At 53.6% G+C, this 25919-nt stretch overlaps 1 protein-coding gene across 2 annotated transcripts in view; it reads left to right on the forward strand.

The window, feature by feature from the left end:
• Positions 1-523: 523 nt before the first annotated feature.
• LOC116956785 (2-acylglycerol O-acyltransferase 2-A-like) overlaps positions 524-25919 on the forward strand; it is a 45148-nt gene continuing 19752 nt past the window's right edge. The window contains exons 1-5 of one of the 2 annotated variants that reach the window (XM_032978610.2): positions 524-624; positions 13757-13855; positions 16363-16547; positions 19159-19363; positions 24444-24618. In XM_032978610.2, the coding sequence (XP_032834501.1) occupies positions 13762-13855; positions 16363-16547; positions 19159-19363; positions 24444-24618 (659 nt within the window). In that variant the 5' untranslated portion in view covers positions 524-624; positions 13757-13761. The remainder of the gene's footprint in view (positions 625-13756; positions 13856-16362; positions 16548-19158; positions 19364-24443; positions 24619-25919) is intronic. The other variant, XM_076054685.1, reaches the window with a different exon arrangement.

A 25919-nucleotide genomic window follows, 5' to 3' on the forward strand; every position in this document is an offset into this window, starting at 1 on the left:
GTATTATTAAATAATACATTACATTTCCTTATAGGGGAAACACATACTAATTAACTGATTACTAACGTAGCATATAATTACAATAACACACATTACAACTAATTACTCATCTACAACTCTAATCATAACAATTGACTGATTACCAATCTATTATATAATTACAATAACCCCCCCTCCGCCTCAAATCACTGCACCTGATTGGGTTAGGTGATGATGACGTCACCCTGCTGCTGCTGCTCTATTTAAGACTGATTGGCCGTGTAGGGTGGTGGAGGCTTACGACACATTTATAAATAACGCGATCTTAACACCACAAACCTTTATTATTATTAATAATATTGGTCGCGAAAGCCTGCTACTTACGTGTTAAACTGGCACGTCATTTATACACGTGCGTTGCTGCCTTTTTATGACGTCTTCATGGTGCGTGGGATATGACGTCACTCGTCACCCGAGATCTCCGCCCATTACGCGGGGTGGGGGGGTCCCCGCCGCGTAACGTCACGCAGGGGGGAGGTCCCCGTTTCGTGACGTCACGCAGGCAGCCCCGCCCCCAGGGGTTTAAATTCGCTGCCCCCGCGCGCTTCCTGGGCGCACGCGCACGGAGACGGCCACAGACGCGAGGTGAGAAACTCACTCAGACACACACATACACACATACACACACTCAACACACATACACTCAACACACATACACTCAACACACACACACTCAACACACACATACACTCAACACACATACACTCAACACACACACTCACTCACACATACACACACTCAACACACACACACTCAACACACATACATACACTCATACATACATACACTCAACACACACTCACTCAGACACACATACATACACACACACATACACACACTCAACATACACACACTCAACACACATACACTCAGACTCACACACATACATACACTCAACACACACACACTCAGACTCACACACTCGCTCACACACACATACATACACACACTCAACACACTCAACACACACATACACACACTCAACACACACACTCACACATACACACACATACACACACTCAACACACACACTCACACACACAGATTCACACACTCAGACTCACACACATACACACATACACACTCAATACACACTCACTCAGACTCATACACACATACACACTCACTCAGACTCACACACATACAGACACACATACACACAGACTCACACATACACACAGACACACATACACTCACACACTTACACACATACACACACTCAACACACAGATTCACACACTCAGACTCACACACATACACACAGACACACATGTACACACAGACACACATACACACATACACACACACATACATACACACATACATACACTCAACACACACACACTCAGACTCACTCACATACACGTACATACACTCACACTCACTCAGACTCACTCACACATACATACACTCAGATTCACACACTCACTCAGACTCACACAGATACACACATACATACATACAGATACATACACATACACTCAACACACACACATACACACACTCAACACACACAACAACAACAACAACTGCCATTCGCCACTAAGTGGCGGGGACGTCTACACGACGCTTGTGCCAGGCTATGTGCACCCTGAGGCCACGTGAAGTGTCGAACGCCCGCTGGCAGGAGGTCACGGGGCAGACCCAGGTGCCACGGGTCGACTGACTGAGATGACTGGCCGATGCACCACCTGTGCCCCCTACTGTGCCAACCTGCTGTGCTTTAGCCACCCGGCGCTCCGCTCGTTGTTGTGAGCGTCGCTCCTCCGCCCTCCGTTGTTGTCGGAGGGCGACTGCCTCCAACTGCCCAGTAGCATCCTTCACGAGCCTCCTCCACAGAGGCCGATCTTGACACCGCTGGTACCAGTCATCGGCAAGTCCACTCAGCTCCACGTCCTCCTGTACCACATCACTCCATCTCTTCTCTAGCCCGTGCCGCGCCCGCTTAGCCCCCTCAATCCGGCCAAACAAAAGCTGTTTCGGCATGCGGTGGCTGGGCATGCGGGCTACATGACCCAGCCATCGCAGCCTTGCCTGCCGGAGGAGCTCACCGATGGGACCCTGCCCAGATCTTTCAAGGATTTGTGAGCTCCTCACACAATCCAGTCTGGTTAAACCCAGGATGGATCGTAGGCAGGCCAGCCTAAATGTTTCTAACCGGCGAAGATGTTCCATTAGGGGGGTCCACGTTTCGCAAGCGTAGAGAAGGGAGGGAATGACCGTGGCCGAGAAGACCTGAAGCTTAGTGCGGAGCGACAGACCAGGTAGCTTCCACACAGCGTTACGCAACCGATGAAAAAATATTGCCACTCGACTGATTCGGAGTGAGACCTCTGCTGTTAAACTGGAGCCAGTCATAAGCACACTGCCCAGGTATGGGAAACTCTCCACTCTCTCCACAACTGCCCCATCACCGATTGGGAGTTGTGGGGGTGGAGTGTCCGATGGTACAAAATACCCAGGCAGGTGCTTAGTTTTGGTGGGGCTGATGGGAAGGCCCCACCTCTTAGTGGCACGCTCCAGTCTCAGCAGCAGCGTCTCCAACTCCTCCTCTGACTGAGCAGCTATTACCAAATCATCAGCATACATAACGTGGTTGAGCAATAGGGAGCCATCCCTTGACCGCACCCGGGCATCGATTAGCCTCCCATTATATCTGTACCATATGGAGATTCCCCCGGTACAGCTATTGAAGGCTTCACGAACTACGTGGTCAATATAGATGTTAAATAATGTGGGAGCCAGAGGACATCTCTGTCGCACCCCAAGGTGTACAGGGAATGGCTCTGACTCCCGGCCACGTAGTTTTACCCGGGCCCGCTCACCATCATGAAGATCCTTAATGATCGTGAGCAGAGGGTCAGGTACTCCAAAAGCACGAAGAACGACCCAGAGCCCAGGCCTACTGATGGTATCATAGGCCTTGACCAGGTCAATAAAGCAGAGATGTAGGTCTTGTTGGAATTCCCTACACCTCTGCTGTAGCAGACGGACAGAAAATATGGCATCTGTGCAGGACTGCCCTTTCCTGAAACCGCATTGGGGCTCCGCAAGCCTCTCCTCAGCGTGCCTGGCAAGGCGATGCTGAATAATCCTTGCCAGGACCTTTCCCGGCACACTGAGGAGTGAGATGCCCCTGTAGTTGTTACAGTCTGTGCGGTCCCCCTTCTTAAAAAGGGGGACCACCAGGGCATCCTTCCAATCCTGCGGAACCTGTCCAGTGGTCCAGACTGTTGTTATGATGTCATATAGTGCAGTCTGTGCACAAACGCCACCCTCCCTCAGCATTTCGCTTGGGAGATCATCTCTGCCCGCTGCCTTTCCTGGTCTCAGACTCCGGATCGCCTTCAATACTTCCTCAGCAGATGGCACCTCAGCCAGCCACTCACAGGGGGTGACTTCTTCCAATATTTGAGGCACCGCAGCCTCAGCAGTGTCATCCTCACTTTGTGCCACGATATTTTCCTGGCTGAGGGATTTTCCCTCCTCCAGAACCTCACAGAAGTGCTCAGCAAATCTGCGAACCTGTTCCTGGGGGTCGGAGATTGGATCACCGTTTTTTCCCCTAATGATGGTAATAGGTGTGGTGCTGCAGGTTACTTTTTTGATGGAGTTAAATAGAGATTTGTGATCACGGGCCACTGAGGCAGACTCCATCTCCTCAGCAACCCGCGGCCACCACCCATCCTTGCAGCGCCTCATGGCTCTCCGAACCTCCGAGCGAAGGCTGCGGTAAGCCTCCTCATTCTCTGACGTGGGATTCTGTAGCCGATGACAGTGCGCCTGTCGCTTTTTCTCAACCATCCTGAACACCTCCTCTGTCAGCCAGGGTCTCTGGGGAGGTCTGGACCGCGTACCCAAAGCAGCCATTGCAGCTGCATGAGTCACAGTCCTAAACCTCGCCCATTTACCCTCGACATCAGGAGGAGTCGGGGACGATGCCAATCCCAGCCGCAAGCGATGATGAAATTCTCGCTTGCAACTTTCATCAGATAACTGAGACCAGGCCACTTTATGTTGGAATGGGGTCCTGGGTGTACACCCACCACCGGAGTGGAAGAATGGCAGGCGCATCTTACAGATGACTAGTCGATGGTCAGAGGGCAGATCAGCTCCACGGTAGGTCCTGGTGTCAAGGACATGGGCTCGCATTCGCTGGTCCGTCACTATGTAGTCCAGCAGATGTTCTTGCTTGGACCCGGCATGCATCCATGATGTTGTGTGGATGCGCCGATGCCGGAACAGCGTGTTGGTAATTACAAGCCCATGGGCTGCACAAAAATCTAGCAGCCTCCTACCGTTGTTATTGAGCTGATCTGGCCCATGCCCTCCAATCACTCCAGACCAGGTGCCAGTATCATGACCAACTCGGGCATTGAAGTCACCCAACATGATGACTCTATCCCGAGGGGCCACTTTAGCCAGCACCTGTGACAGGAGGTCATAGAAGGCATCTGACTCATCGGCTTTGCCTGCATCCCTCCACGGATGTTCATCTTCGGTGGGGGCATAAGTAACCACGACCACCATTCCTCGCCTCCGGTTGATGGGAAGGCGAGCCCAAAGTAGCCTGGGGCTTACAGCTTCCCACACCTCACCGCCACGCTCCCACGCCCCCTTCATTCTTTTGTTCAAAAGAAGACCCACACCCTGTTGTTTGGCAGTCTGCTGCCCCGAGTAGAGGACTGTCCACCCCTCATGGTGGCAGGAGCCAGAGCCGGTCCACCGGACCTCCTGAATGCCGCATAGATCCAGGCGGTACCGGTCCAGCTCCCGACAGAGGAGTGGCAGCCTCTCCTCTGCATTGAGCGTTCGAACATTCCACGTGGCCACCCGTAGTGGCTTTTCGTTGTTTCTGGAGTAGCCCCGAGGGTACGTATTCAATCTCCTGGCTCCGCCAATTGGGGTTTGGCCAGGAGACATCATAGACGCCTGGCCCCCCGGGGCCTCCGGCACAAGCTTATTAGTTACATATTTCAGTTTAATTTGTGGTTTCGTGGTAATTAATTGAAGGTGGAGGGATTACCAGCCCCTCGCACCCGTCCAGAGCCCCTGTTTAGCACCTGTGGTGGACACATATGCCATGAGGGGAGGAGCCAATCAAAATTGGATCTCCCCCCACAGCACTGTCCACGACAGAGTTGCCACACACACACACTCTGACACACGTGTATACACAGCCCCACACACACACACACAAACACTCCAATTCAACAACAATACACGGGCAGACATAAATACATAAACAGTTATGTTAAGTAGTAACGCAAAACTCGACTGTAAAACAAACCTCGTTAGAATTGACAGCCTTTTAAAAACCAAACATCGGAATCCAAATCGTTTTCATCGATCCCCATGAAATCCGATGAGCGATGAGGCTGGATTAGTCACAGATGTTTCAGTAGGGGCACGGGGTCAGATTGTCGCAACAACACCAACACGATCGAAGTGCAAAGTAGATGAAAGGTTAATAAGCAAATCGCAAAAAAAAAATAAACTAAACTTTGGTTTTGTAAATTCGTGAGAATTTTATTGTTTTAAAATTTGTATTATTTTATTGTTTCCCTTCTACGCGGTGACTTTACCGAAAGAACCAAAGAATATTAAAAGAAAAAGTAGTCGTACTTACGTGCACATGGTTAATTTGCGTTTTCGATTATTTGCCTTGCAAAGAAATCGGGCCTATCTCGCACCCCCAGGGTGTGAGTGACGGGCCCCCAGGGCACCCACAGGGTGTGAGTGACGCGCCCCCAGGGCACCCCCAAGGTGTGAGTGACGCGCCCCCAGGGTGTGAGTGACGCGCCCCCAGGGCACCCCCAGGGGTGTGAGTGACGCGCCCCCAGGGCACCCACAGGGGTGTGAGTGACATGCCCCCAGGGCACCCACAGGGTGTGAGTGACGCGCCCCCAGGGCACCCCCAAGGTGTGAGTGACGCGCCCCCAGGGCACCCCCAGGGGTGTGAGTGACGCGCCCCCAGGGCACCACCAGGGTGTGAGTGACGCGCCCCCAGGGGTGTGAGTGACGCGCCCCCAGGGCACCCCCAGGGCGTGAGTGACGTGCCCCCAGGGCACCCCCAGGGCGTGAGTGACGCGCCCCCAGGGCACCCCCAGGGGTGTGAGTGACGCGCCCCCAGGGCACCCCCAGGGTGTGAGTGACGCGCCCCCAGGGCACCCCCAGGGTGTGAGTGACGCGCCCCCAGGGTGTGAGTGACGTGCCCCCAGGGCACCCCCAGGGTGTGAGTGACGCGCCCCCAGGGCGTGAGTGACGCGCCCCCAGGGCACCCCCAGGGCGTGAGTGACGTGCCCCCAGGGCACCCCCAGGGTGTGAGTGACGCACCCCCAGGCGGAAGGACCACTGAGTCACAATCTTCGTTATTTAGCTTTGTAGCTCATCGGATTTATCAGCATTCTAGCTTTTTAAAATTGTTTTTCAAGAACCCACGAGAGAGTTGGGGGCGTGGGGGGGGCAGGCCGTGAATTAACCCCCGCAGTTGAGGGACGAACGAGGGGGGGGGGGCATCTGGGCTCGTCGCACGAAGCGATAATCACAGCAAATAAAACCCATCGCGACATGCCAACGAGGGGGTTTAGTGGGACAATGATCTCGCTGTCGTCTGCACGTGCTTGTTGGTGGGGGCCAAAGTTGCCGTCGGCGTTGTGAAAGACACCGCCACGCACGTGCGTGTGAGACGGTGGGAACCACGTGCGGAGTGGTGGTGGTTGTGGTGGTGGTTGTTGTGGTGGTAGTGGTGTGGACTCTGTGTGTGAGACAGTGGAAACACGTGGTGGTGGTGGTTGTTGTGGTGGTGGTGGTGGAGGTTGTTGTGGTGGTGGTGGTGGTGGTTGTTGTGGTGGTGGTGGAGGTTGTTGTGGTGGTGGTGGTTGTTGTGGTGGAGGTTGTGGTGGTGGTGGAGGTTGTTGTGGAGGTTGTGGTGGAGGTTGTGGTGGTGGTTGTTGTGGTGGTTGTGGTGGAGGTTGTTGTGGAGGTGGTGGTTGTGGTGGAGGTGGTGGTTGTGGTGGTGGTGGTGGTTGTGGTGGTGGTGGTGGTGGTTGTTGTGGTGGTGGAGGTTGTGATGGAGGTTGTGGTGGTGGTGGTGGAGGTTGTGGACTGTGCGTGTGACCTTCACTCCAGACTGTGCCACGGGGACACTGGGAGGGGGCCGATTGGGGTCGTGATTATTTCGGGAATGCGAGTCGCTGTGAGAGTGACATCCTGGGAGTGACAGTGAGTGACTGTGAGTGACTGTGTGAGTGAGTGACAGTGTGTGACTGTGTGAGTGACAGTGAGTGACAGTGAGTGACTGTGAGTGACTGTGTGAGTGAGTGACAGTGTGTGACTGTGTGAGTGACAGTGAGTGACAGTGAGTTACAGTGAGTGACTGTGAGTGACTGTGTGAGTGAGTGACAGTGTGTGACTGTGTGAGTGACAGTGAGTGACAGTGAGTGACTGTGTGAGTGAGTGACAGTGTGTGACTGTGTGAGTGACAGTGAGTGTGAGTGACTGTGTGTGTGTGTGTTAGTGTGAGTGACAGTGAGTGACAGTGAGTGACTGTGAGTGACTGTGTGTGTGTTACTGTGTGTGTGTGACTGTGTGTGAGTGAGTGACAGTGAGTAAGTGTGTGTGTGTGTACGCTGTGTGTGAGTGACTGTGTGAGTGAGTGACAGTGAGTGCGTGTGACTGTGTGTGTGAGTGACAGTGAGTGTGTGTGTGACTGTGTGTGAGTGACAGTGACTGTGTGTGTGTGAGTGACAGTGAGTGACAGTGAGTGACAGTGACTGTGTGTTACTGTGTGACTGTGTGTGTGACTGTGTGAGTGAGTGACAGTGTGTTTGAGTGACAGTGAGTGTGTGTTACTGTGTGACTGTGTGTGTGTGTTACTGTGTGACTGTGTGTGTGACTGTGTGTGAGTGAGTGACAGTGAGTGACTGAGTGTGTGTGTAACTGTGTGTGTGTGAGTGTGTGACTGTGTGTGTGAGTGACAGTGAGTGACAGTGAGTGACTGTGTGTGAGTGAGTGACAGTGATTGACTGTGTGTGTGAGTGACTGTGTGAGTGACAGTGAGTGACAGTGAGTGACTGTGTGTGAGTGAGTGACAGTGATTGACTGTGTGTGAGTGACTGTGTGAGTGACAGTGAGTGACTGTGAGTGAGTGACAGTGAGTGGCTGTGTGTGAGTGAGTGACAGTGAGTGACAGTGAGTGACAGTGAGTGTGTGTTACTGTGTGTGAGTGACTCTGTGAGTGAGTGAGTGACAGTGAGTGACTGTGTGTGACTGTGTGTGTGTAACTGCGTGTGAGTGAGTGACAGTGAGTGACCGTGTGTGTGTGTGAGTGAGTGACAGTGAGTGACTGTGTGACTGTGTGACTGTGTGTGTGTGAGTGAGTGACAGTGAGTGACTGTGTGTGACTGTATGTGTGTGTAACTGCGTGTGTGTGAGTGAGTGACAGTGAGTGACTGTGTGTGTGTGAGTGACAGTGAGTGACTGTGTGTGAGTGAGTGACAGTGAGTGGCTGTGTGTGTGAGTGACTGTGTGTGTGTGAGTGACTGTGTGTGTGAGTGACTGTGTGTGTGAGTGACTGTGTGTGAGTGAGTGACAGTGTGTAACTGTGTGTGTGTGTGTGACTGTGTGTGTGTGTGTGACTGTGTGTGAGTGAGTGACAGTGTGTGTGTGAGTGACTGTGTGTGTGACTGTGTGTGTGAGTGACTGTGTGTGAGTGAGTGACAGTGAGTGACTGTGTGTGAGTGACAGTGAGTGACTGTGTGTGAGTGAGTGACAGTAAGTGACTGTGTGTGAGTGTGTGTGAGTGACTGCGTGTGTGTGTGAGTGACAGCGTGTGTGTGAGTGAGTGACAGTGAGTGACTGTGTGTGAGTGTGTGTGTGTGAGTGACTGTATGTGTGAGTGACTGTGTGTGTGTGAGTGACTGCGTGTGTGTGTGAGTGACAGCGTGTGTGTGAGTGAGTGGCAGTGAGTGACTGTGTGTGTGTGTAACTGTGTGTGTGTGTAACTGTGTGTGTGTAACTGTGTGTGTGTGTGAGTGACTGTGTGTGACTGTGTGAGTGTAACTGTGTGTGTGTGAGTGACTTGTGTGTGGTTGAGAGTGGGGAGCGGTAGTGTAGTGGTTAGCGCTACGCTGCGCTACGAACCCGGCGACCCGAGTTCGATTCCCGCTAACGACCACCACCGACAGTGACCATTATCTGAACCAGTCCTGGGTCTCTCCTCGGTCGTTCTGGCCTTCATTGGTGGTGCTACTCGCTACTCACAGCACTTGCCCCTACAGTCTGTTAAGCCTATACGGGAGACCTTTGTCTGTGTCTACCTTCATAGGTGCTGCTGCTACTCGCTACTAACAGCACTTGCCCCTACAGTCTGTTAGAGGCTACACGGGAGACCTTTGTCTGTGTCTACCTTCACAGGTGCTGCTGCTACTCGCTATTCACAGCACTTGCCCCTACAGCCTACTAGAGGCTACACGGGGGACCTTTGTGTCTACCTTCACAGGTGCTACTCGCTAACAGCACTTGCCCCTACAATCTGTTAAGGCTATACGGGGGATCTTAGGTTTTGTCTGTGTGAGTGACTGTGTGTGTGTGATCTTTGACCCCCCAGGAATAGGTTTGCAGATTTTCTGAGCAAACAGCACTTGCTCCACCTACAGCACTTGCCCCAACAATCTGTTAAGGCTATACAGAGGGTCTTTGTGTGTGTGTGAATGTGACAGTGGGTGAGTGTGACTGTGTGTGTGTGTGTGACTATGCATTAGTGACTGTGTGTGAGAGAGAGATCTTTGACCGCCAGGAACAGGTTTGCAGATTTGCCGAGCATTTCTGTGAGGTCTTGGGGGATGGAAAATCCCTCAGCATGGAAAACATCGTGGCACAAAGTGAGGATGACCCTGCTGAGGCTGCGGTGCCTCAATTATTGGAAGGAGTCACCCCCTGTGAGTGGCTGGCTGAGGTGCCATCTGTTGAGGAAGTACTGAAGGCGATCCAGAGTCTGAGACCAGGAAAGGCAGCGGGCAGAGATGATCTCCCAAGCGAAGTGCTGAGGGATGGTGGTGCCTGTGTGCAGACTGCCCTATGTGAGATCATAACAACAGTCTGGAACACTGGATGGGTCCCCGTAGGATTTGAAGGATGCCCTGGCGGTCCCACTCTTTTAAGCAGGGGGACCACACAGACTGTAACAACTGCAAGGATATTCCTGGGTCTATCGGTAAAGTCGCGTCGAAAGGTTCAAAGAAAATCACCAAAAGTAACAATAACAACAACAAACTACGACTATGTGATCAATCGCTTGTATTGCGATAGAAACGTCGTATTATGAGACCTCCTTTGCCAGAAACAAGATATAGGAATAGGTTTTACCCTTTTAACTAGGCACAAAAACTGACACCTTTATTCAAGGCATCATGTTTGCAATAACCACAACACAAGTGTCTTCTGGTCCAACACCAGTGGAGACTAGGGTCTAAAGAAAGCCGTCTCGGGTGTGGACCAATCAAACTCAAGGACAGTGCATATTATTATCAGAGTTGTCTTTTTTGTTTGCATTTTGACTGCTTGTGTTGTGGTTATTGCAAACATGATGCCTTGAATAAAGGTGTCAGTTTTTGTGCCAGTTAAAGGGGTAAAACCTATTCCTAGAAACGTCGTAGTTTTTGTTGTTATTTTTGGTTATTTTCTTTGAACCTATCTCAGTGACTTTAACGAAAGACCCAAAGAATATGAATTACTGCAGTCACGAAAGCTTGAAGTCAAGATTTTACTACAAGTATCATTCAACATCGCCTCGCCAGGCAAGCTGAGGAGAGGCTTGCGGAGCCCCAATGCGGTTTCAGGAAAGGGCGGTCCTGCACAGATGCCATATTTTCTGTCCGTCTGCTACAGCAGAGGTGTAGGGCATTTCAACAAGACCTACATCTCTGCTTTATTGACCTGGTCAAGGCCTATGATGCCATCAGTAGGCCTGGGTTGTTCTTCGTGCTTTCAGAGTCCCTGACTCTCTGCTCACGATCATTAAGGACCTTCATGATGGTGAGCGGGCCCGGGTTAATCTACGTCGCCGGGAGTCAGAGCCATTCCCTGTACACCTTGGGATGTGACAGGGATGTTCTCTGGCTCCCACATTATTTCACAAATTTTTCAAACACATACAGTGAGGGTAAAAAGTATTTGATCCCTTACTGATTTGGTATGTTTGCCCACTGACAAAGAAATGATCAGTCTCTAATTATAATGGTAGGTTTATTTGAACAGTGAGAGACATAATCCAGAAAAACGCATGTCAAAAATGTTACAAATTGATTTGCATTTTAATGAGGGAAATAAGTATTTGACCCCCTCTCAATCAGAAAGATTTCTGGCTCCCAGGTGTCTTTTATACAGGTAACAAGCTGAGATTAGGAGCACACTCTTAAAGGGAGTGGTCCTAATCTCAGCTTGTTACCTGTATAAAAGACACCTGTCCACAGAAGCAATCAATCAAATTCCAAACTCTCCACCATGGCCAAGACCAAAGAGCTCTCCAAGGATGTCAGGGACAAGATTGTAGACCTACACAAGGCTGGAATGGGCTACAAGACCATTGCCAAGCAGCTTGGTGAGAAGGTGACAACAGTTGGTGCGATTATTCGCAAATGGAAGAAACACAAAAGAACTGTCAATCTCCCTCGGTCTGCGGCTCCATGCAAGATCTCACCTTGTGGAGTTGCAATGATCATGAGAACGGTGAGGAATCAGCCCAGAACTACACGGGAGGATCTTGTCAATGATCTCAAGACAGCTGGGACCATAGTCACCAAGAAAACAATTGGTAACACACTATGCCGTGAAGGACTGAAATCCTGCAGCGCCCGCAAGGTCCCCCTGCTCAAGAAAGCACATATACATGCCCGTCTGAAGTTTGCCAATGAACATCTGAATGATTCAGAGGACAACTGAGTGAAAGTGTTGTGGTCAGATGAGACCAAAATGGAGCTCTTTGGCATCAACCCAACTCGCCGTGTTTGGAGGAGGAATGCTGCCTATGACCCCAAGAACACCATCCCCACCGTCAAATATGGCGGTGGAAACATTATGCTTTGGGTTTGTTTTTCTGCTAAGGGGACAGGACAACTTCACCGCATCAAAGGGGCGATGGACGGGGCCATGTACCGTCAAATCTTGGGTGAAAACCTCCTTCCCTCAGCCAGGGCATTGAAAATGGGTCGTGGATGGGTATTCCAGCATGACAATGACCCAAAACACACGGCCAAGGCAACAAAGGAGTGGCTCAAGAAGAAGCACATTAAGGTCATGGAGTGGCCTAGCCAGTCTCCAGACCTTAATCCCATAGAAAATCTGTGGAGGGAGCTGAAGGTTCGAGTTGCCAAACGTCAGCCTCGAAACCTTAATGACTTGGAGAAGATCTGCAAAGAGGAGTGGGACAAAATCCCTCCTGAGATGTGTGCAAACCTGGTGGCCAACTACAAGAAACGTCTGACCTCTGTGATTGCCAACAAGGGTTTTGCCACCAAGTACTAAGTCATGTTTTGCAGAGGGGTAAAATACTTATTTCCCTCATTAAAATGCAAATCAATTTATAACATTTTGACATGCGTTTTTCTGGATTTTTTTTGTTGTTATTCTGTTTGTCACTGTTCAAATAAACCTACCATTAAAATTATAGACTGTTCATTTCTTTGTCAGTGGACAAACGTACAAAATCAGCAGGGGATCAAATACTTTTTTCCCTCACTGTATGTGGGTGGCTGCGTGGCTGTGTGAGTGACTGTGTGAGTGAGTGAGTGGGTGAGTGACTGTGAGAGTGAGTGACTATGTGAGTGACTGTGTGAGTGGGTGAGTGACTGTGTGAGAGAGTGACTGTGTGAGTGACTGTGTGAGTGGGTGAGTGACTGTGTGAGTGACTGAGTGACTGTGAGTGGGTGAGTGACTATGTGAGTGGGTGGGTGAGTGACTACGTGAGTGACTGAGTGACTGTGTGAGTGAGTGGCTGTGTGTGTGGGTGAGTGACTGAGTGACTGTGTGAGTGGGTGAGTGGCTGTGTGAGTGGGTGAGTGACTACGTGAGTGACTGAGTGACTGTGTGAGTGAGTGAGTGACTACGCGAGTGACTGAGTGACTGTGTGAGTGAGTGAGTCGCTGTGTGAGTGACTGAGTGGCTGTGTGTGTGGGTGAGTGACTGAGTGACTGTGTGAGTGGGTGAGTGGCTGTGTGAGTGGGTGAGTGACTGTGTGAGTGACTGAGTGACTGTGTGAGTGACTGAGTGGCTGTGTGTGTGGGTGAGTGACTGAGTGACTGTGAGTGGGTGAGTGGCTGTGTGAGTGGGTGAGTGACTACGTGAGTGACTGTGTAAGTGAGTGAGTGACTACGCGAGTGACTGAGTGACTGTATGAGTGAGTGAGTGACTGAGTGACTGTGTGAGTGACTGAGTGACTGAGTGACCACGCGAGTGACTGAGTGACCACGCGAGTGACTGAGTGACTACGTGAGTGACTGAGTGACTGTGTGAGTGAGTGAGTGACTGTGTGAGTGGGTGAGTGGCTGTGGGAGTGGGTGAGTGACTACGCGAGTGACTGAGTGACTGTGTGAGTGAGTGAGTGGCTGTGTGGGGAGGTCACAGCGAGGCATCGCCGTTTACTTGGCGTGTGACGGAGCGCGACCTTGCCTTGAGTGACCTTGACCCCGTGCTGCTGCTGCTGCTGGTCTCCCTGCAGGAGACATGAAGGTGAAGTTTGCGCCACTCGTGGTGCCGCTGGCGCGCCGCCTTCAGACCTTCGCCGTGCTGCAGTGGGTCTTCTCGTTCCTGGCACTCGGTGGGTGGGTGGGTGAGAGGGTGGGTGGGTGAGTGGGTGGGTGAGTGGGTGGGTGGGTGGGTGAGAGGGTGGGTGAGTGGGTGGGTGAGTGAGTGAGTGGGTGAAAGGGTGGGTGAGAGGGTGGGTGAGTGGGTGAGTGGGTGAAAGGGTGGGTGAGAGGGTGGGTGAGTGGGTGAGTGGGTGGGTGAGAGGGTGAGTGGGTGGGTGAGTGGGTGAGTGGGTGGGTGAGTGGGTGGGTGAGTGGGTGGGTGAGTGGGTGGGTGGGTGAGTGTGTGGGTGAGTGGGTGGGTGAGTGGGTGGGTGAGAGGGTGGGTGGGTGAGTGAGAGGATGGGTGAGTGAGGTGGGTGCGTGGGTGAGTGGGTGGGTGGGTGAGTGTGTGGGTGGGTGAGTGGGTGAGTGAGTGAAAGGGTGAGTGAGAGGGTGAGTGAGAGGGTGAGTGAGAGGGTGGGTGGGTGAAGTGGGTAGGTGAGTGAGAGGGTGGGTGGGTAAATGAGAGGGTGGGTGGGTGAGAGGGTGGGTGGGTGAGTGAGAGGGTGAGTGAGTGGCTGGCTGGCTGGGTGGCTGGCTGGGTGGGTGGCTAGGTGGCTGGGTGAGTAAATGCATGGGTGGGTGGGTGGATGAGAGGGTGAGTGTGTGAGTGAGAGGGTGGGTGAGTGAACGAATGAGTGGGTGGTTGTGGAATGGTGAGTGGGTTAGTGGATGAGACGGTAGGTCAGTGAATTGTTGAACGAGTGAGTGGATGGGGCACCGTGCTGTCGATGTGAAGCTATCTCCCTCACCTGGTACACAGGAGGTCGTGGGTTCGATCCCCTGCTGTATATTTGGAGTGTTGTGTCTCTCTCTCTCTCTCTCACCGTGGTCACGTGGATTTGTCTCCGTGTGCTCCGCTTATTTTGCTCCACATTTAGAATTAACGTCACGCGTTCTCGCAGGATTTGCCTGCCGCTATTCATTTCCACGTGATGATGACGATGATGACGATGATGGTGACGACGATGAGGATGATGACGATGATGACGATGAGGATGACGATGATGATGACGATGATGACGACGATGACGATGATGGTGACGACGATGAGGATGACGATGATGATGACGATGATGAGGATGACGATGATGATGACGACGATGAGGATGACGACGATGATGACGATGATGACGATGATGACGATGACGATGATGACGATGATGACGACGACGATGATGACGATGACGATGAGGATGACGATGACGATGATGACGACGATGACGACGATGACGACGATGACGATGATGGTGACGATGATGACGATGATGACGATGATGACGATGAAGACGATGAAGACGATGACGATGAAGACGATGACGATGATGACGATGACAACGATGACGATGAAGACGGTGATGATGATGACGACGATGACGATGATGACGATGATGAGCCACTTCGCTGGGCTATCATTTGTGATGTCCAGGTGGCTTCTGTAAAGAGCTCCATATCTCAGTGGAGCCGTACTCCCTGGTAAAATACAAAATAGTTTAGATTTTAGTTTAGTGGCCTCAAAGTGCACCTGCAATGTCACAAGCCACCACCACTCCACCACCACTCCTTCACCACTCCACCACCACTCCTCCACCACTCCTCCACCACTCCTCCACCACTCCACCACCACTCCACCACTCATCCACCACTCATCCACCACTCCACCACTCCACCTCCACCACTCCACCTCCACCACTCCTCCACCACTCCACCACCACTCATCCACCACTCCTCCACCACTCTACCACTCCACCACCACTCCTCCACCACTCCACCTCCACCACTCCTCCACCACTCCACCACCACTCCACCACCACTCCACCACCACTCATCCACCACTCCTCCACCACTCCTCCACCACTCCTCCACCACTCCTCCACCACTCCACTACCACTCCACCACCACTCCTCCACCACTCCACCACTCCTCCACCACTCCTCCACCACTCTTACACCACTCCACCACTCCACCACCACTCCACCACTCCTCCACCCCTCTGCGTTGTGTTCGCTGGAGACAGTGGATTGCGTAATCACCTAGAAAGCAGAGAAACACAAAATTCCTGTCACCGTCCCTCCACCCCCCCCCCCCCTTCAGTCCCCCGTGACCCCCCCCCACCCCCCTCCACCCCCCACCAGCGTGTCCCCGAGTATCTCCCCTGTGTCCCCAGCGTGTCCCCACATGTCCCCAGCGTGTCCCCACCGTGTCCCCACGTGTCCCCACCGTGTCCCCACCGTGTCCCACGTGTCCCAGTATGTCCCAGTGTGTCCCCCACCGTGTCCCACGTGTCCCAGTATGTCCCAGCATGTCCCAGCATGTCCCAGCGTGTCCCCACGTGTCCCCACGTGTCCCCACCGTGTCCCCACCGTGTCCCACGTGTCCCACGTGTCCCAGTATGTCCCAGTATATCCCAGTGTGTCCCAGCGTGTCCCAGCGTGTCCCCCACGTGTCCCCCCCCCCCACGTGTCTCTCCGTACCCCAGGCCAGGTGTGCCTGGCCGCCTTGCTGCTGCTGCCGCTGCTGCTGCCTCCGCTGCGGCTCCTGGCGCTCGCCTACCTGCTGTGGCTCTACCTCGACTGGGAGACGCCGCAGAGCGGGGGACGCCGCTCACGCTGGGTGCGCTCCTGGTGCCTCTGGAGACATTTCCGGGATTACTTCCCCATTCACGTACGGGGACACACGCTGGGGACACGCTGGAGACACTGGGGAGACACACTGGGGACACGTGGGGGACACGGTGGACACACTGGGGACACGGTGGGACACTGGGGGACACGCTGGGGACACGGTGGACACACTGGGGACACGTGGGGGACACGGTGGACACACTGGGGACACGGTGGACACACTGGGGACACGTGGGGGACACGGTGGACACCCTGGGGACACTGGGGACACGGTGGAGACACACTGGGACACACTAGGACACGTGAGGGACACGCTGGGGACACGCTGGGGACACTGGGGACACGCTGGGGACACTGGGGACACGCTGGGGACGCCGCTCACGCTGGGTGCGCTCCTGGTGCCTCTGGAGACATTTCCGGGATTACTTCCCCATACACGTACGGGGACGCGGTGGAGACACTGGGGACACTGGGGACACGGTGGGGACACTGGGGACACGGTGGGGACACTGGGGACACGCTGGGGACACACTGGGGACACTGGGGACACGGTGGGACACTGGGGGACACGGTGGGGACACGGTGGGACACTGGGGGACACGGTGGGGACGCCGCTCACGCTGGGTGCGCTCCTGGTGCCTCTGGAGACATTTCCGGGATTACTTCCCCATACACGTATGGGGACACACGCTGGGGACACTGGGGACACACTGGGGGGACACTGGGGACACGGTGGAGACACACTGGGACACACTGGGACACACTAGGACACATGGGGGACAGGCTGGGGGACACACTGGGGACACTGGGGACACTGGGGACGCCGCTCACGCTGGGGACACTGGGGACACGCTGGGGACACTGGACACGCTGGGGACACTGGGGACACTCTGGGGACGCCGCTCACGCTGGGTGCGCTCCTGGTGCCTCTGGAGACATTTCCGGGATTACTTCCCCATACACGTACGGGGACACGCGCTGGGGACACGGTGGAGACACTGGGGGACACGCTGGGGACACGGTGGGGACACTGGGGACACAATGGGGACACACTGGGGACACACTGGGGACACTGGGGACACTGGACACACTGGGAACACGGTGGAGACACGCTGGGGACACTGGGGACACTGGGGACACTGGGGACACACTGGGGACACGTGGGGACACTGGGGACATTGGGGACACACTGGGGACACGCTGGGGACACTGGGGACACTGGGGACACGTGTGGGCACTGGGGACACTGGGGACACGCTGGGGACACGCTGGGGACACTGGGGACACTGGGGACACACTGGGGACACGCTGGGGACACTGGGGACACGCTGGGGACACTGGGGACACTGGGGACACTGGGGACACGCTGGGGACACGTGGGGACACTGGGGACACTGGGGACACACTGGGGACACACTGGGGACACTGGGGACACTGGGGACACGTGTGGACAATGGGGACACTGGGGACACGCTGGGACACTGGGGACACGCTGGGGGACACTGGGACACGCTGGGGACACGCTGGGACAGGCTGGGGACACGGTGGGGACACACTGGGGACACGCGGGGACATTTTATGTAGACGTCTGTTGCCTTACAATAGGCGTTAGAATGCCTACTTACGTGATGAAGCATCTTCATTGCAAAGGTATTTAATAATTAAATAATTAGCTAGGCGTGTCTCAACGATGGCCTCGCCACGGCCATCACCTCTTGTTCGTGTGCTTGGCTACGTCCGGTGTAAGAAGTTCAGCATACACACACAGACTCACACAGTCACTCACACACTCACACAGTCACTCACATAGTCACTCACACACACACACAGTCACTCACATAGTCACTCACACACACACACAGACTCACATAGTCACACAGTCACTCACATAGTCACTCACATAGTCACTCACACACACACAGACTCACACAGTCACTCACATAGTCACACAGTCACTCACACAGTCACATAGTCACTCACACACTCACATAGTCACTCACACACTCACATAGTCACGCACACACTCACACAGTCACTCACACTCACATAGTCACTCACACACTCACACAGTCACTCACACAGTCACTCACCCACTCACACAGCCACTCACCCACTCACACAGTCACTTACCCACTCACACAGTCACTCACCCACTCACACAGCCACTCACCCACTCACACAGCCACTCACCCACTCACACAGCCACTCACCCACTCACACATTCACTCACCCACTCACATAGCCAATCATATACACGACACATCATACACAACCGGCACTTCCATTAACACTCCTCCCCCTGCCCCCTCCTACCATCACCACCATCATAATCATCACCACCATCATAATCATCACCACCCCACCTTCATTATCACCACCACCACCATCATTATCACCACCATCATTATCACCACCACCACCATCATTATCACCACCACCATCATAATCATCACCACCACCATCATTATCACCACCACCATCATAATCATCACCACCACCACCACCATTATTCACCATCCCCACCACCAACGTTATCCCCACCACCACCACCATTATCCCCACCACCACCACCACCATTATCACAATCACCACCACCATTATCACCATCCCCACCACCACCACCATTATCACCACCGCCACCACCACCACAGCTGGTGAAGACGGCTGAGCTGGACCCAGACCACAACTACCTCTTTGGCTTCCACCCTCACGGCGTCCTCGTGGCTGGGGGTTTCGGCAACTTTGGCACGGAGGCCACCGGCTTCCGTGTCCTCTTCCCGGGGCTGCGCCCCCACCTCCTCATGCTGCCCTTCTGGTTCCGCATCCCCTTCTTCCGAGAGTACATCATGGCTGGAGGTGGGCGGAGATGTTGACTACCTCGCCTGGTGCGTAGGAGGTCGTGGCTTTGATCACGACCCTGACGACGCCTGCTGCTGCTGCTGTATATTTGGAGTCTGCGTCTCTCTCTCTCTTATCGTCATCACGGTGGCTATGAGATGTTAACTACCTCGCCTGGTCTACAGGAGGTCTATGTGGAGTCTGCGTCTCTCTCTCATCACATCGTCATCACGGTGGCTATGAGATGTTAACTACCTCGCCTGGTCTACAGGAGGTCTATGTGGAGTCTGCGTCTCTCTCTCATCATCATCATCATCACGGTGGTTAGGAGATGTTGACCACCTCGCCTGGTGCGCAGGAGGTCGTGGGTTCGATCCCGACCCTGACGACGCCTGCTGCTGCTGCTGCTGTATATTTGGAGTCTGCGTCTCTCTCTCTCTCTCTCATCATTATTATCACGGTGGCTATGAGATGGTGACTACCTCGCCTGGCCTACAGGAGGTCTATGTGGAGTCTGCGTCTCTCTCTCATCATCATCATCACGGTGGCTATGAGATGTTGACTACCTCGCCTGGTCTACAGGAGGTCGTGGCTTTGATCCTGACCCTGACGATGCCTGCTGCTGCTGCTGTATATTTGGAGTCTGCGTCTCTCTCTGTCCAGGTCGCTTCTGAAAAAGAGCTACAGAGTAGCTCAGTGGCCCTCAGCTGGTCAAATACAAAATATTTTAGTGTATGGGTCTCTGTGTGTCTCTACGTGTCTCTCACGGTCTCTATGGGTCTCTATTGGTCTCTTTGCATCTGTGTGTGTCTCTATGTGTATGTATGTGTCTCTATGTGTCTCTCTTGGTCTCTCTTGGTCTCTGTGGGTCTCTATAGGTCTCTGTGGGTCTCTGTGGGTCTCTATGGGTCTCTATGGGTCTCTTTGCATCTGCATGTGTCTCTGTGTCTCTATGTGTATGTATGCATCTCTATGTGTCTCTCTTGGTCTCTCTTGGTCTCTGTGGGTCTCTATAGGTCTCTGTGGGTCTCTGTGGGTCTCTATGGGTCTCTATGGGTCTCTTTGCATCTGTGTGTGTCTCTATGTGAATGTATGTGTCTCTATGTGTCTCTCTTGGTCTCTCTTGGTCTCTGTGGGTCTCTATAGGTCTCTGTGGGTCTCTGTGGGTCTCTATGGGTCTCTATGGGTCTCTTTGCATCTGCATGTGTCTCTATGTGTCTCTATGTGTCTCTATGTGTATGTATGTGTCTCTATGTGTCTCTCTTGGTCTCTCGTGGTCTCTATGGGTCTCTATGTGTCTCTCTTGGTCTCTCTTGGTCTCTCTTGGTCTCTGTGGTCTCTATGGGTCTCTATGGGTCTCTGTGGTCTCTATGGGTCTCTATGGGTCTCTGTGGTCTCTGTGGGTCTCTATGGGTCTCTAGGGGTCTCTGTGGGTCTCTATGGGTCTCTATGGGTCTCTTTGCATCTGCATGTGTCTCTATGTGTATGTATGTGTCTCTATGTGTCTCTCTTGGTCTCTCTTGGTCTCTCTTGGTCTCTATGTGTCTCTGTGGGTCTCTATGGGTCTCTGTGGGTCTCTATGGGTCTCTATGGGTCTCTATGGGTCTCTGTGGGTCTCTATGGGTCTCTCTTGGTCTCTATGGGTCTCTCTTGGTCTCTATGGGTCTCTATGGATCTCTATGGGTCTCTGTGGGTCTCTATGGGTCTCTGTGGGTCTCTGTGGGTCTCTATGGGTCTCTGTGGGTCTCTATGTGTCTCTATGGGTCTCTATGGGTCTCTATGGGTCTCTATGGGTCTCTGTGGGTCTCTATGGGTCTCTGTGGGTCTCTGTGGGTCTCTGTGTGTCTCTATGGGTCTCTGTGGGTCTCTATGGGTCTCCGTGGGTCTCTATGGGTCTCTGTGGGTCTCTATGGGTCTCTATGGGTCTCTATGGGTCTCTATGAGTCTCTATGTGTCTCTATGTGTCTCTATGGGTCTCTTTGGGTCTCTGTGGGTCTCTGTGGGTCTCTATGTGTCTCTATGGGTCTCTATGGGTCTCTATGGTTCTCTATGGGTCTCTGTCGGTCTCTGTGGGTCTCTATGGGTCTCTGTGGGTCTCTATGGGTCTCTGTGGGTCTCTTTGCATCTGCATGTGTCTCTATGGGTCTCTGTGGGTCTCTATGGGTTTCTGTGGGTCTCTATGGGTCTCTATGGGTCTCTGTGGGTCTCTATGGGTCTCTATGGGTCTCTATGGGTCTCTATGGGTCTATGCATTTCGATGCGTTTCGAGAATTTGGCTGCTATCAATTCCCACACGATGATGACGATAATGATGACGATGATGATGACGATGATGATGACGAAGATGATGACGACGATGGTGATGACGATGGTGATGACGATGATGGCGACGATGACGACGACGATGACGATGATGATGACGACAGCCACTCACCCACTTACCCACTCACACTACCGCTCACCCACTTACACAGTCACTCACCCACTCACACAGTCACTCACCCACTCACACAGTCACTCACCCACCACTCACACAGTCACTCACCCACTCACATAGCCACTCACCCACTCACATAGCCACTCACCCACTCACCCACTCACACAGTCACTCACCCACTCACACAGTCACTCACTCACCCACTCACACAGTCACTCACCCACTCACACAGTCACTCACCCACTCACACAGTCACTCACTCACCCACTCACACAGTCACTCACCCACTCACACAGTCACTCACTCACCCACTCACACAGTCACTCACCCACTCACACAGTCACTCACCCACTCACACAGTCACTCACACAGTCACTCACCCACTCACACAGCCACTCACCCACTCACACAGCCACTCACTCACCCACTCACACAGTCACTCACCCACTCACACAGTCACTCAGTCACTCACACAGCCACTCACACAGTCACTCACCCACTCACACAGTCACTCACCCACTCACACAGCCACTCACACAGTCACTCACCCACTCACACAGCCACTCACCCACTCACACAGCCACTCACCCACTCACCCACTCACACAGTCACTCACCCACTCACACAGTCACTCACCCACTCACCCACTCACACAGCCACTCACCCACTCACCCACTCACACAGTCACTCACCCACTCACACAGTCACTCACTCACCCACTCACACAGTCACTCACCCACTCACACAGTCACTCACTCACCCACTCACACAGGCACTCACCCACTCACACAGTCACTCACCCACTCACCCACTCACACAGCCACTCACCCACTCACACAGCCACTCACACAGTCACTCACCCACTCACCCACTCACCCACTCACACAGTCACTCACCCACTCACACAGTCACTCACACAGTCACTCACCCACTCACACAGCCACTCACCCACTCACACAGCCACTCACCCACTCACACAGTCACTCACCCACTCACACAGTCACTCACTCACTCACACAGTCACTCACCCACTCACACAGCCACTCACACAGTCACTCACCCACTCACACAGTCACTCACTCACCCACTCACACAGTCACTCACCCACTCACACAGTCACTCACTCACCCACTCACACAGGCACTCACCCACTCACACAGTCACTCACCCACTCACCCACTCACACAGCCACTCACCCACTCACACAGCCACTCACCCACTCACACAGCCACTCACACAGTCACTCACCCACTCACACAGTCACTCACCCACTCACCCACTCACACAGTCACTCACCCACTCACACAGTCACTCACACAGTCACTCACCCACTCACACAGCCACTCACCCACTCACACAGCCACTCACTCACCCACTCACACAGTCACTCACCCACTCACACAGTCACTCACTCACTCACACAGTCACTCACCCACTCACACAGCCACTCACACAATCACTCACCCACTCACACAGCCACTCACCCACTCACACAGCCACTCACCCACTCACCCACTCACACAGTCACTCACCCACTCACACAGTCACTCACCCACTCACACAGCCACTCACCCAATCACCCACTCACACAGTCACTCACCCACTCACACAGTCACTCACTCACCCACTCACACAGTCACTCACCCACTCACACAGTCACTCACCCACTCACACAGTCACTCACACAGTCACTCACCCACTCACACAGCCACTCACCCACTCACACAGCCACTCACCCACTCACACAGTCACTCACCCACTCACACAGTCACTCACCCACTCACACAGCCACTCACCCTCTAACACAGTCACTCACCCTCTAACACAGTCACTCACCCACTCACACAGTCACTCACACAGTCACTCACCCACTCACACAGCCACTCACCCACTCACACAGTCACTCACCCACTCACACAGCCACTCACCCACTCACACAGCCACTCACCCACTCACACAGCCACTCACCCACTCACACAGCCACTCACCCACTCACACAGCCACTCACCCACTCACACAGCCACTCACCCACTCACACAGCCACTCACCCACTCACACAGTCACTCACCCACTCACACAGCCACTCACCCACTCACCCACTCACACAGTCACTCACCCACTCACACAGTCACTCACCCACTCACACAGTCACTCACACAGTCACTCACCCACTCACACAGCCACTCACCCACTCACACAGTCACTCACCCACTCACACAGCCACTCACCCACTCACACAGCCACTCACCCACTCACACAGCCACTCACCCACTCACACAGCCACTCACCCACTCACACAGCCACTCACCCACTCACACAGCCACTCACCCACTCACACAGCCACTCACCCACTCACACAGTCACTCACCCACTCACACAGCCACTCACCCACTCACCCACTCAAACAGTCACTCACCCACTCACACAGTCACTCACACAGTCACTCACCCACTCACACAGTCACTCACCCACTCACACAGTCACTCACCCACTCACACAGTCACCCACGCACTCACTCACCCACTCACCCACTCACACAGTCACTCACCCACTCACACAGTCACTCACTCACCCACTCACCTACACAGTGAACCCACGCCACACGTACCCTGTGCCCCCCCCCACGCCCCTGCCCCCTGTGCCCCCCCCGCCCCGTGCCAGGCTTGGTGCCCTCGGACATGCGCAGTGCCACGACGGTGCTGAGCCGCCAGGGGGGGGGCAACGTGGCGGTGCTGGCCGTGGGGGGCGCCCCGGAGGCTCTGGACGCACGCCCCGGGGCCCACACCCTGCAGGTGCGGCGCCGCAAGGGCTTCATCAAGCTGGCGCTCACCACTGGGTGAGTGGCCCCATTGCCTGCGTCCACTGCTGGACTACGCGCGTGTGTGTCTGTGTGTGTGTGTCTGTGTGTGTCTGTGTGTGTCTGTGTGTGTGTCTGTGTGTGTGTGTCTGTGTCTGTGTGTGTGTCTGTGTGTGTGTGTGTGTCTGTGTGTGTGTGTACTGTGTGTGTGTGTCTGTGTGTGTCTGTGTCTCTGTGTGTGTGTCTGTGTGTCTGTGTGTGTGTCTGTGTGTGTCTGTGTGTGTGTGTCTGTGTGTGTGTCTGTGTGTGTGTGTGTGTGTCTGTGTGTGTGTGTGTCTGTGTGTGTGTGTCTGTGTCTGTGTGTGTCTGTGGTGTGTGTGTCTGTGTGTGTCTGTGTGTGTGTGTCTGTGTGTGTGTGTCTGTGTGTGTGTCTGTGTGTGTGTCTATGTGTGTGTGTCTGTGTGTGTCTGTGTGTGTGTGTCTGTGTGTGTGTGTGTCTGTGTGTGTCTGTGTGTGTCTGTGTCTGTGTGTGTGTCTGTGTGTGTGTGTCTGTGTGTGTGTCTGTGTGTGTCTGTGTGTGTCTGTGTGTGTGTCTGTGTGTGTGTGTGTCTGTGTGTGTGTCTGTGTGTGTGTGTCTGTGTGTGTGTGTCTGTGTGTGTGTCTGTGTGTGTGTGTCTGTGTGTGTGTCTGTGTGTGTCTGTGTGTGTCTGTGTGTGTGTCTGTGTGTGTGTGTCTGTGTGTGTGTCTGTGTGTGTCTGTGTGTGTGTATCTGTGTGTGTGTCTGTGTGTCTGTGTGTGTGTGTCTGTGTGTGTCTGTGTGTGTGTCTGTGTGTGTGTGTCTGTGTGTGTGTCTGTGTGTGTGTCTGTGTGTGTGTCTGTGTGTGTCTGTGTGTGTGTGTGTCTGTGTGTGTGTGTGTGTCTGTGTGTGTGTGTCTGTGTGTATGTCTGTGTGTCTGTGTGTCTATGTGTGTTTCTGTGTGTCTGTGTGTCTGTGTGTCTATGTGTGTTTCTGTGTGTCTGTGTGTCTGTGTGTGTGTCTGTGTGTGTCTGTGTGTGTCTGTGTGTGTGTCTGTGTCTGTGTGTGTGTGTCTGTGTGTGTGTCTGTGTGTGTGTGTGTCTGTGTGTGTGTGTCTGTGTGTGTGTGTGTCTGTGTGTCTGTCTGTGTGTGTGTCTGTGTGTGTGTCTGTGTGTGTCTGTGTGTGTGTCTGTGTGTGTCTGTGTGTGTCTGTGTGTGTGTGCGTATCTGTGTGCGTGTCTGTGTGTGTGTCTGTGTGTGTGTCTGTGTGTGTCTGTGTGTGTGTGTCTGTGTGTATGTGTTTCTGTGTGTGTCTGTGTGTGTG

Source organism: Petromyzon marinus, chromosome 67, assembly GCF_048934315.1.
Source record: "Petromyzon marinus isolate PM22_M1 ecotype Great Lakes invasive population chromosome 67, UKy_Petmar_22M1.pri1.0, whole genome shotgun sequence".
Classification (NCBI taxonomy): domain Eukaryota; kingdom Metazoa; phylum Chordata; class Hyperoartia; order Petromyzontiformes; family Petromyzontidae; genus Petromyzon; species Petromyzon marinus.